Source organism: Diadema antillarum, unplaced genomic scaffold (assembly GCF_040938485.1).
Source record: "Diadema antillarum isolate AM-2024a unplaced genomic scaffold, OU_Dant_1.0 seq00000398_RagTag, whole genome shotgun sequence".
NCBI lineage: Eukaryota > Metazoa > Echinodermata > Echinoidea > Diadematoida > Diadematidae > Diadema > Diadema antillarum.
The window spans coordinates 1,083,544-1,096,905 of record NW_027271389.1 but is presented as its reverse complement, the minus strand read 5'-3'; the positions used below and the strand labels follow the sequence as shown (position 1 = coordinate 1,096,905).

Sequence of the window (13,362 nt, the reverse complement as noted above, 5' to 3'; positions counted from 1 at the left end):
TTTCAAGTTCTAAGAAAAACGTGATTTTTTTATTAGCATATTTAGCAAGCTCAGACTGGAATGATATTTCCCCCTATTATACTGCTAAATGATACAACACTAAACCACTCTCTAAGAAAATCCAGGTCCATACATTTTTTCTGTGGTTGTTGTTGATGAATTAATCATTTCATATTTTTGTGGATGTAGTACCTTTTGAACCCGAAACTGGATGTGGTACCTTTTGAAAACGAAATTCCACACACCAGAGATATATTCAGTGTGATGTTATGACATGTTTCGTGGATTTATTTTTTCCAGCAATGGTGTTGATGGAGATGGGATATGAGGTCAAGGGGGCCTACGTAATTAACAATGCCCTGCCCTATTTAGCAGCAAGAATAACAAACCAATGTGCACAGCTAATGCCCCACTTCTCCCTTGCTGACCAATATTTTGAATGAATGATTGACATTAGTTATAAGCATTCAATCAATTTTCACATGCTTCAAATGTTCTGGATCCATCGAGCATGGATGGGGGGGGGGGGGGGAATCCATTGTGCATAAACGGTTATAGATGGGGAGGGGCCACAATATCTCACCAGGTGATTTCTCTCTTCCCTTTCCTCCTTTGTTTATTCTCTCAGGAGCTTTATCTCATGATTTCTTTTCTTTTTCTTCTTTGTATTAATTTTTTGGCTATTTTTTCTCTCTGTGAATTCCCCCTTCACATGTCTCAAGAATACTGTATTCGTTTTTTTCTCTCTAAATTTTCCATGGAACTTCGAAGGGAAAAGGTGGAAAAGCAGCATCTGTATGTGCTGTATTTTCTAATTTCATTACATGAATTTCATCCTGCTATGTTCTTTATCAAGCAAGATAAATCTGATAATCTAAAAGCTGATGAAATTAAGACCGTCGATGAGTAATATGACCACCTATACTAAACACACATTTGGTATTACCTTTGTGACATTGTATAAGAAAAAGGTGTCATTTACAAGAATATGAATCTAGTGTTCCAAGCTTCATGCCATTACGTACTTTCCAGCCCTGGTACTTTACAATATGCACATATAGAATAGCACAGCATACCCATTGGTACATAAAGCACTGTTGGTATAGGGATAAATTTTGCTTTCAGACCAGTTGTCACACACTTATTAGCTGTGAAGCCATTTATATAAGGCATAGTCCATACCTACAAAGTATTTGTACTTAATCCTTAGGACAATTTATGGCTCAAACTCAACACCCTAGCAGTAACGCAGAGTATACCGTTAACTGACAGTTATACAGTACGTGGGACTACATGAGAGTCGCGTAATTTCTCCAGTCTCTCTGCTGTTTCTCCTTTGCTCTTGTCTACTGCTTTTAATTCGTGATCCTTTTCTTGGGATGGTTTGTGTTGTCAGTTAGTTCTCCTTCATTTTCCTCCATTGCTTGATCAAAATGTGATGAGTTTTTCAAGATATTTGTCAGATTTGCGTGGGGACTTTAACAGAGAGCCAAAAGCCAACTTCTATTGTTTACAGATTAAGTCAGTAGACAGTGGTAGAGGGTCAAGTCAATGCTGCTCTCTGATTGGTCAATTTCCCGATGATGTCAATGGAGTGGATGTAGTACCTTTTGAAACCCAACTAAAATGGATATAGTACCTTTTGAAACCGAACTAATTTTTTAATGTAATTTTTAAACACTTTGTTTGGAAATTCAGCTTTTCGTTAGTATAGGTGTAAAGAAGTCCTAAAAATGAGTACATCAAGACCAAAAAGTGGATTTTGATATGGAAAATGGATGTAGTACCTTTTGCAACTGAGCTCTTCATATGTGTGTGTGTGTGTGTGTATTTATTTAGTTATTAGTAATTTACTGTGGTGAAACTGGGAATTATGTTTGATTTTTTTTCTTTTTTAATGTGTGTGTGTATGATAAAACAATTTTCAGGGTGATAATAGTACAGTAGTATTTTGAAGTTGTCAATTGTTGTCAATTTTTTGTCAAAACCAGAGTATGACTGTGACCCAATTCAGACTGTTTGGATGGAGTGCTGCAAGCAACAAGCTACGATCTCCGATGTCACTCATCCACCTTGTGAAGGCAGTACAGAAGGAGGTCAAGACTGCCCACACCTCAGGTCCAGTCATCGTCCACTGCATGTGAGTGTTACCATTTACAGTCTAACTTCTGACTAGCTACACAGTTTGATAGTTCCCATAATTATGCCCAATAGTTGCCTCTTTACCCAAATGGGATGGCCCCCATGTTTGACCAGACACAAATTTTTAGTTTGGTTGTTTTTTGTGATTTCTTTTTTCTTTCTTTTTCTCGTTTTTAGCAAATAACTTTATATCTACCAAATATATACAAATGTATGTACCAAAAAATAATCAAATAAAAACTAATGTTTGTTTGTCACTTAATACATAATCACCTTACATCAAATACCGGGTAGGCCTACTATCTTTCTCAGAGCACATATATGAAATATACCAGAAATCAGATACTATCAAAACCAGAAATCTTCACCTGCTTGAAACTTCAGTGAATTTCATTAGGAGCTAAGATTTGGGTAAGTACAGTACATGCAAAAGTTTTGGGTTTTTTTTTTCTACATAATGTATTGAATGCAAGCACATGTAGAAGGCCTATATTCATTAGTTTTTCATGGTTGGCAATTCATTAAAGTTTCATGCTGCAAAAAAAATAAAATTAAAAAAAATATATATATATAGGCATATATACTTGCTTTTATTTCATATGGACTGCAAAAATGGTACTGGTTTTGTAAGGTGATGACCTTTCATCCTTCACAGAAATGGGGTCGGTCGAAGTGGAGTGTTCTGTGCTCTGTGGTCTGTGATTGACAAGTGCCAGAGAGAGAACACAGTAGACATCTTCCATGCTGTGCAGAGACTGCGTGCTAACAGACCCAACATGGTGGAATCACTTGTAAGTGTCTTAAAACAGATGCATGTACGTATATTGTATTGTGCAGGGGCAGATCGTAAAAGGGAGGTGGCTTTACAAAATTAAAGGGGATGGGCCCAGCGCCCCCCAGTTTTTTCTTTTTATTTCTTTTGTTTCAACAAATTATAAAGAGGGGGTGAGCGCCTGGCATGCCCACCTCTGGATCCGCCACTTTTGTGAATATGACATTCTCCACAAAGGTGTGACAGAGCAATTTAGTCTTATTCTTGGGATGAAAACTTTCATAGTTTGATATTTTCCCTTTACATAAATTGTATACTAGTAATTCCATTACAAATATGATTTCAAGTAATATTTGCAATTTTGTCGGCCTTATGCCAAAAGGCCCTTAACACCAGAGACTTTGCACACTATTAGTGCCCTTTTGGCGTAAAGCCAACATTTTGTTCCTATTCGCACAGGGTTTTTTTATGTCACCGCCCAGCTTAAGACCCTCAAAAAGTAGGCCAAGATGAATTTCCACTTTTCTACATGGTTTAAATGAGTAAGCGCTAAACTTTGAAATGATATATTAAGTTGTTAAAATTGGACCATTTTGAACCATTAAAAAATAATCAAAATATGAGAGAGCAAGGAGATGCAGTTTCATAGAAAAGGGACAAAAAGAGGGTTTAAAGATTAGCGTCACTCAGGTGAGCTGTGCAGAAGTATCAATGAAATAATTATTTCCTAGTGAAAGCAGTGCCTCTCAGACAAAAGAAAAAAAAATGTGGTCTAGAAAGACTGCTGATGTCTTGATTTAGATTTTATTTTAAGCCGCCAAATTTTGATGATAGGTAGAAAAAGGATTACTCTCACAGATAGGCAAACTTAAAAGTAATATGTCAACGCAAATTACATATTTTTGGCCAGTTATGGAGAATCCAAATATGTGACTTTTTTGTGGGTTTGAGCTGGGCGGTCAAATATAACATACCAGGCACAGACTATTGACATGTGCATGATTCAATCAGACCTACTTTGTGAATAAGAGCTGGTATTTAGCACGCTAAAAAGCCATGATGATGACTATATACAGTGTCTTACACTTATGAGAGCCAATCTACCTGGTTAATAACCATTTACTGGCTTAAAGAAATACAAAACTTTAGCCAATGAAAACTATAGAAAAGAAGCTGTAGATTCAGTGGTATCAAAATGACTATTGTCTTCCAAATATCAAAAACCTTCTCTTTTCATAAGATGCCAATTCAATAGAGTCTGTTTCATTTTCACATAACATATACATTGTATCTTTATCCTGGAAACATGATTAATACATGTGAGTTCATTTCATTGTTTTTCTTGCATGATGAAAGAAAATGACACAGCTCATGTGCTGGAACACAACATTGTCTGTCTTTGAGAACATGACAGTCAAGATATGAATAGATTACATGAGTTCTAGAGATGAAACGATAGGACCTATTCAGCTTAAAGATAGTCCAAACATTTATTTGAACTTTACTTGAACTTTATTCTGTTTCATTTAAAAAACATATAATTTGTACAATGACAAACTGAGGACAGGAAACGAGTACATGAACATGCATACGTAACATAATAACAACTATAAATGAAACATGGAAACTACAAAAGACCGGAGTCTTGTCAGGGTATTTCCCAACAGACAGAATAATAGGAAATAATATTGCATTACGATCAAGACATAGGACAGGTGAAAATATTACAAAAAACAAACAAACAAACAGACAAACATACACAAAAAATATATTATCATAAATGAAATTATAATGTTTAGTCATATCACCCCTAGAAAACAAAAACCATACGATTATCTATAATCATACTGTATTTCATAATAACAACTCTAACTTTCTAACAAGTGTCTTTTCAGATTTTTCTTAAAAATATTTGTAGTTGGAGAATCTATAACTGTATCTGGTAAAGAATTCCACAATGAGGGTCCAGTGTGTCTAAGTGTGTGCATTACATACATCTTATCTACCTTAAATAAATGATATTTATTACTAATGCGAGTATTATAACTATGAATTTGATAATTAGATTTAGAAATACCAGAAATCATCTCAGGTAACAAATTCATTTTATGCTTGAACATATACATAAGAATATTAAACTTATTCAATTGATATATATTCAAAACCTTCATTTTCAGAAACAAAGGCATTGACGGCGCTTTATAATGCGAGTTTGTACAGAGTCGAATTGCTCTTTTTTGAAGGATAAAAGTGTCGTGTAAATTTGATTGAGGAGTATTCGCCCATACAGCATTACGATAATTCAAATAAGATAAGATCAAACTGTTATATAACAAAATCAAAACCTTTTCTGGTAAAATACCTTTTAACCTATTAATTACTCCAATATTTCTCGAAATTCTTTTATTCATTATCGTTATATGTTTTTTCCAGTTCAAATTACAATCAATATAAACCCCTAAAAATTGTATATATTCTACTCGAGATAATTTTACATCATTCATTTTTACATCATAAAGTTCCAATTCTGGACTCTTTTTCCTACCTTTAAAAAAATACATATAATTTGATTTTTCAATATTAACAATTAATCTGTTGTCACAAAACCACTTTGACACTTTGAATAACTCATTATTCAAATTATTTATCAACACATTCAAGTCAGAATGAGAAATCAATAAAGTAGAATCGTCAGCATATAAAATAAATTTAACCACACGTGAAATATTACACATATCATTAATAAATATCAAAAATAACAATGGACCTAATATGGAACCCTGGGGGACTCCACGTAAAATATCACATGTATCCGATAAAGTATCTTTGTATAATGTAACTTGTGTCCGATTGTTCAAATAACTTCTAAACCACTGTAATGGATGACCTCTAATACCATAACAATCAAGCTTTTTAATCAATATTTCATGATTTATCAGATCAAAAGCTTTAGACAAATCAAGAAAAACTCCAATAACATGCAAATTATCATTTAACGCAGTAAGAATACTATCTTGCAGATCTACAAGAGCCATTTCAGTTGAAAAATTAGAGCAAAATCCATATTGAGAATTACATAAAATATTGTTGTATGACAAAAATACATGCAAACGTTTATATACAATCTTTTCAAGGATTTTTGAAAAACGTAATGTTGATATTGGTCGATAATTTCTAACAAAATGCTTATCTTCTTTTTTAAATACTGGAATAACTTTAGCAACTTTCAATTTCATTGGAACAATTCCTGTTACTAATGACAAATTAAATATATGAGTTAAAGGCTTCAACAATAAAAATATAACTTGCTTAATCAAAATTATTGATAAATTATCGATTCCGGTGCTTGCAAAATTTTTCATCCCTTTACCTATATCATATATCTCATGATCTTTGACAGGAAAAAAGAAAAAAGAATTGTTTGACTGATGAGAAACAAAATTCAATGGATCTGAAAGATAACCATATTCATCTTCATTTACAATATTTCCTATATCAACAAAATAATCATTAAAACAATTTGCAATTTCTATTTCATCTGTTATTTGCCGACCATTATGTAACACATATGAAGGATAACTTGACCTTTTCTTCCCTAACAATCCATTTATCACGGACCATGTTTTTCTTAAATTATTTGAATATTTATGAAGTCTATCATGATAATACGTTTTCTTGGCATTTCTCAACAAAGTAGTTACCTTATTTCTCACTTCTCTATACTTCCTATTTACATTCTCATTATTATCTTTAATACTTTTCTTTAATAATCTGTGTATTTTATTGATAAGGGACAATAGTTCAAATGAAATCCATGGTTTCCTAATTCTACTACTATGCTTCTTTTTCTTAAAGGAAAGATGGCGAGATGCATCTTTGATAGTGCTTTCAAAAGTATACAAAATAAATCGTATGCAATATCGGGATCTTCCTTATTCAACACTTCACTCCAATCTATTGTACCTAATTTTTCTCTAATACATTCCAAAAACTTGGGATTATGACATAAATTTTGAGAATCATAACTTGTTGTGGTTTCATAACAATACTTGATGTCAATTGAACTAATTGAAAAAATAGGAAAATGATCCGTAATATCTGAATAATATATACCGGGAATAATACGGGAATTATAATCATTGGTAAATATATTATCAATTAATGATGCTGAATGTCGGGTTACTCGTGTTGGTTTATCTATCAATGGAATTGAAGAATTTATATTCATCATACCAAAAAAATCACACATATACTTTTGTGAGTTATTCAATCAATTTATATTGAAATCACCCATTACATATATTATCTTATTTTCAGTGTTAAGTTTGTCCATAATCTCTTGAAATAATGAAATATATGTTTGTATGTCTCCATTCGGTTTTCTATATGAAATACCAATAACAATATTCTTCTTAGAAGAAAAATCAAGTTCAATAAATAAAATTTCACATAAATCACTTACCACCATCAAATCATTTCGAACACTATAACTCAAGTTATTCTTAACAAATAATCCCACACCACCACCTCTGCCATTCAATCTATTTGAGTTCACAAACGAGTAACCATCTTTATGAATTAGGTGTTCATTATCAGAGTGTAACCACGTTTCTGAAAATCCATATACTGAAAATGAACAAGGTAACATAGACATAAACTCATCAATAGCAAAGAAATTATGATGTAAACTGCGAGCACTAAAATGCATTACACTAAATGAATTACAATCAATATCAAATTCACTGTCTGAAGGAAAATAATAATAACATGTATCAATATTTGTATCAAAATCTATATAATCACAATCAAACTTACTTTCACTTTCATTATCTGCTAAATGGGATGTGAAATATCCAAGGTTCTTTAATGTACAAAATGAAATAGGGGACTGGGGATGTGATTGGTTGTTGTCAGAGAACAAAGAACAAAAATCATCCTTATCCAGTACAGCAAAGGAAAAAATATCGTGCATACACATATGAGTGTCTATTTCAGATTCAGGGGCCTTAACAACACAGAAACAATCACTTAAGTACATTTAGATCAGCATAAACAGACAAAAATAAACTAATATATATATACCGCATATAAATAAAACAATACAAAATCTTTCATGTATTCAAAAGTATAAACAGCGTATGGAATTACAAATATGACAAGAATATAATAAAAAAATCCTGCCAGGTTTTCAAGGAGAAGTATTCAGGTATAGATCTAGGTGAGCTTTTCTCCGAGTAAAAACTTCACGAGATTCTTAAATGCTTTCAAGAATCTTTCTTATCCCTCATACATGGACAACTTGAAATATTCATCCTGATATTCCCTGTAGAAATATCAGTTCTAGTCTTACCAATAATAAATGAAATTATTTAGTATTGCATGTTTCTTTCTATATTGTGTAATCTGCAGGACCAGTACAAATTGTGCTATGATGCCGTGAGCAGATATCTACAGCAGGAGGAGACATACATGGAGTACATGAACGTGGATACTATTTTGTAGTCATGCTGAAAGGGGGAGTGAGGAAACCTACATAAACATGATAAACTACAGTACAAATTCTAGTATTTGACAGTGTATCTAGAATGCATTCTGATATTTGACAGTGTGCTTTTCTTGTGCAGAAATATTATTCCAAGGTTGAATTGATGGTGTAGAATTAATTTGGAATATGAAATTTGGAATGATGTAGGAATGATCAAATAGTATTTTTTTATTATTATTATAGACAGGGATCAGAGATTTGTGATTTTGCTCAATGTTTGTGTGTATGTGTGCATACTGTGTTTGTTTGTGTGCGTGTGTGTGTGTAGATTTAAGCAAAGAAATTTTATTTTCATATGAATAGACTGTAACTTGTATGTATGTAGAGGTGCTAATCCCGCACATGTAAGAGTGTATTTGTATATATAAGTAGACAGGAGTTGGTAAGTTCTACTTTGCCTCTGTTGAATATGGAGCACTTGTCCTAGCACCACCAAGAGGAGATCATATTGAGCTTTTAGCTCTGACAATCGAGAGGAAGTATTTCCTTTGGTCATAAACCATTCCTTCCACCCCAGTACTGGTCCTTAGTATTATGATGTCCATTAATGCATAGCTAGCAGTTGTTAGTGTTCTCAACAGACCTTGCTTTAATACATGACTGCAGCCATTGCTCACAGAAACATGTTTTATTCTCTCCTTCATAAAGTGTAACTCATCAGAAATAAAAAGAAAAAATGATGGAAACCTTCTTGGAAACGATACAGTTGTAAAACCAAGGTTCTATTGGCTGCCCTGTCTTGCTCATTATTTTGAATAGACAATGCATAATTAAGAACTCCAAAGCAGCTATTATGAGGAGAGTATCACATTTTCCTAAAACTGGTCATAATCATTGATTAAGCTCATTCCCTGAGAACACAATAAGGTCATTCCATGAAAACACAATTTCTTTTACCTTGAATAATTTCATGGTTTATCACATCCAACTTTGGTTGTCACGTGCAGAAAATTGAGAAATTACTACGAGAAAGAACCAGGAGTCCAAAAGCTATTTGACAAGAAAGTTTGGGGTCTAATGCTCTCATGTGTATCACAAGTTATCACCTTCCAGGTGAGCATGGTGTCCATTTATGTATTATATAAAACTTGACAATTTAAATACCTGCCAAGTTTGTATAAAATTTGATTGAATGATTGAATGTACACCGTATACACTGAGCAGTGTATCTAAACTTGGTACTGATACTTTTATTTATACAATTTTGTACATGCATTACCACACAGAGATTATGTTGGATAGTTTTTGGCCAAGGGGTCAGAGATCAAGACAGTGAGAATGCTTACTAATTTCATCTGTTTTCCATACTTTGAAAGTAAAGTATGTGTTGTAGACCTATTGGGAAAATGATGATTGTGGCATAACAGTTGCCATAGCAACATTTTTGTAGTGTAAAGTTTCTCTAAATATTGGAGTTCTGGGGAACCCCCACTGGGTCAGTTATGCTCATTTTTTTTTAAATATCATCCTGTTAAACTTTCTGCCAAGTTTAGTAAAATTTGACCATGCATCGAGAACAATATGAAAATGTAAAGAAAAAAGAAAGGCCATAACTTGGCCGTAACTTGGACCCCCCCCCCCCCCCCCCCTCAACCGCTTGGCTCTGAGGGGGCACACACGGATTCGCTGACTTCAAACTACAGCCACCAATGAATCTGACTTACACTCATAGCACTAACTAAACTATCTTCCGTCTGGTTCCAGAGATTTTTAAAGATCCTTATATATGGGGAATGGAGGGGGGGGGGGGGGGGGCTTGTGCTCTTTTGAACAACTTAAAATCCTGTCACCCCAGGGATACTAACTGCTCAGTTCAGTGAAAATGTTTCATGGGGTTTTCCAAGAAAAAGCTGAAAATGTTCTCATAGCAATTAGGCCCTAATTTGGTTCCCCCTCCCCCCCCCCCCCCCCCCCCGGATCCTGAAGGGGCACCTCCTATAGATCCACCATGTACAAACCACAGTCATCGTTGTTCTTATGAGTTCTCGTAGAACTAACTAAGCTCTGTCACTTCTGGTTTGAGAAAATGCCCGATGATGAATGATTGTAACAGCTTACTTTGGTCTTTGGCTCAGGTGAGCTAAAAACCCATGCAAGGTACTTGCAATTATTTCTGTGCTTCCAAGTGTTATTTTTAGAAAGAGTGATAATTCCTTCACAAAATATTAAACAGCAGAAATTGATATTGATAACCCAAGATGCTCAGTGATTATACAACCACAAAATGTGCCATTACTTGTGGGTTTTTGACATAAAGTCACAACATTCTGTTGTACTAAAAGTGTCATAGCAAAATGTCTTAATATCTACATACGATTACATAAACTGACTATAGTTGATGAATATTCATTAGTTGAGGTATACTGCTCAATGGTGAGTATACAGTGTAGGAAAGAACATAAGTTCTGTTGTTTAAACTGAAATGGAATATTGGCAACTCCCAGGACCAAAACTTTGACCGTGCTCTGAGAAAGATGGATGGAAATAATCACTATATTAGGTAGAGAATTTATGTGAGTAAGTTATAAGAATATGTTGGCCTACATGTACTGAAGTGCTTATAATATATACATCATCATTTAAGATGTAGTTTGATGTAGTCTATAGATTTCTTACTTAAAGCTCTGCATGTGTTTATATTTATGTGTAGTCATTTTTCATGTGATCATATATGCTCTTGAATTTTATGGAGGAAGTGTGTACTATATTCCTGAATCTACAATGTATTCGCAAATTTATCAATTTCCCTGTATCCTAGGTTGATGCCAAGAGGATTATACATGTGTTCTAAGAATGGTGTATAGGAGGGTTATTCAAGATTTTTTTTTTCTGATTGTTGGTAGAAAAACATATACCAAGTATTGCTCTCTTTGTTTCCAGATATCTATACAAGGGCTGAATGTGGACTCTGAGCTTAAGACATACATGTACACGATCCACAGAATTAAACTACTGCAGTAGGAATTTTCATATCATGTAGACCCTTGTTTGTTCAGGTACACCATGATGCATGCCAGCGTAGTCCAGGACTGCTGTAGACTGCAGTAGAACCATTGAGATTTCATATGTCCACAAGCAAAAGCATTTAAAAGTTTCTTGAAGTAGCCAGAAGTAGCACAATTACACAAGCAAATAGATAAATTTAATGTTGATGTATTCTCAGTTTGTGAGTAGACAGGAGATACGTCTCTGTCATGCTGTACAATGTCACACATTTACAGCTTTTACTACTGCATTACATGATGTCATATCAGCATACAAATATAAATTCTATTTCAAGATAGAATTACAGGGATGGATATGCGTCATTGATGATGATAGTTCATTCATCTAGAAACAGCGCTAAATAATTTTTGCAAAAGTCACTACAAACAATGACCGTGTATAATGTTACCAGGGTATCCTACAGTTTGTTTTACATCCAGTTCTTCTAGATAGTTCTTCAAGACTATAGTCTAGTCTTCAATAGATTTTATAGATGGTTGGAGATGTTCAAAAGAAATTTTATGAATCTATTTTTTAATACATCAGCTCTCTCCCAATTGGGTGCAGTATGTATAAAATACAGTGATCAAATTTCCAGGAATGTGATGTAAGAGCAGATGAAGAGTATGTACTTAAACGGAATTTTGTCAATAATAAGCTTGTGATTAGTGTCTATGCTTGTAGCTATAAGGTCACCACTGTCGGAGATATTTAGTGTAGTTTGTAGATTCACTGTATACTCGAAGTGGAAAATAAAGTAATAACAGTGGCACCAAGTCACATATTGTGTGCATCATGACTCGTTTATTGCTGATGATCCGGAGAATGAATTATGCAGGGAGACATGGTAGTCCGTTTGTATTTGCAGACCTAACACTGATGTTAAAGGGATAGTACATTATTGGTGGAGATGAAAATTGGGCTTTTAACTGTTTGCGAGATATCAGAAAAACACTTATGATATAGTACAATGCATATACCATTTCAAGAGGAATTCAAAGTTTATTTTGATAAAAATCGGGTTTGGAATGACTGAAACATCCAAAAACAAAGTAAAACAAAGCAATCGTAATAAAGTGTGGGTCCCACACTTCATTAGAATCGCTCTTTTTTGGATATCTCAGCCATTTCAAAACCAATTTTCATCAAATAAACGTTGAATTCCTCATAGAATTACATGCTCTTTCATGTTTCATAAGAGGTTTCTCATTATCTCACCAAAATCTGTTAGAAACATGAAATTAGGTCTCAACCAAAACTATACGATCCCTTTAATCTCTCATGTAGGCTTTTAAGTTCAATGAGAAACAACTTATATGAAACGTTAAAGGGTGTACAATTCTAAGATTAATGTAAAGTGTATTTCAGACTGTGTATGAAAAATAAAACCGAACAAACAGTCGCAAGCCCTAATTTTAAGTGAGAGCTCAAAGTAGGTGAAAAGGGTCAACCTAGAGTAGGCAATTTTGAGGTTTTCATATTTTCTGAAAGAGCATTTTTTCCTTTACATTATTCCAAAGTTTGGTATCACAAACGAATAGGAAATTGTGTTTTCAAAAAAAAAATTCTTCTTGTGAGATAATGAGAAACCTCTTATGAAATATAGTAAAGCATGTTATATCAACAGGGATTCAAAGTTTAATTGATGAAAATTGGTTTTGAAATGGCTGTGATATCCAAAACAAATGGACCTATAATTAAAAGGTGGGACCCACCTTTCATTAGGATCGCTTTGTTTTACTTTGTTTTTTGATATCTCAGACATTTCAAAACCGATTTTCACCAAAGAAACTTTGAATTCCACGTATAGAATTGTTTGCTCTGTGATAATTCATAAGTGTTTTCGTAGTATTTCGCAAGAAGTTAAAAGCTCAATCCTCATCTCACCATGCAATACTATCCCGTTAAAGTTGTTCAT

General features: G+C 33.7%; 1 protein-coding gene across 1 annotated transcript in view; it reads left to right on the top strand.

Annotated features, from left to right (window-relative positions):
• LOC139732063 (receptor-type tyrosine-protein phosphatase mu-like) overlaps window positions 1–8,432 on the top strand; it is a 57,065-nt gene extending 48,633 nt beyond the window's left edge. Inside the window, exons 24-26 of the mRNA XM_071642938.1 lie at window positions 1,992–2,140; window positions 2,798–2,933; window positions 8,324–8,432. Coding sequence (XP_071499039.1) covers window positions 1,992–2,140; window positions 2,798–2,933; window positions 8,324–8,416 — 378 coding nt within the window. The 3' untranslated portion in view covers window positions 8,417–8,432. The remainder of the gene's footprint in view (window positions 1–1,991; window positions 2,141–2,797; window positions 2,934–8,323) is intronic.
• Window positions 8,433–13,362: the final 4,930 nt, after the last annotated feature.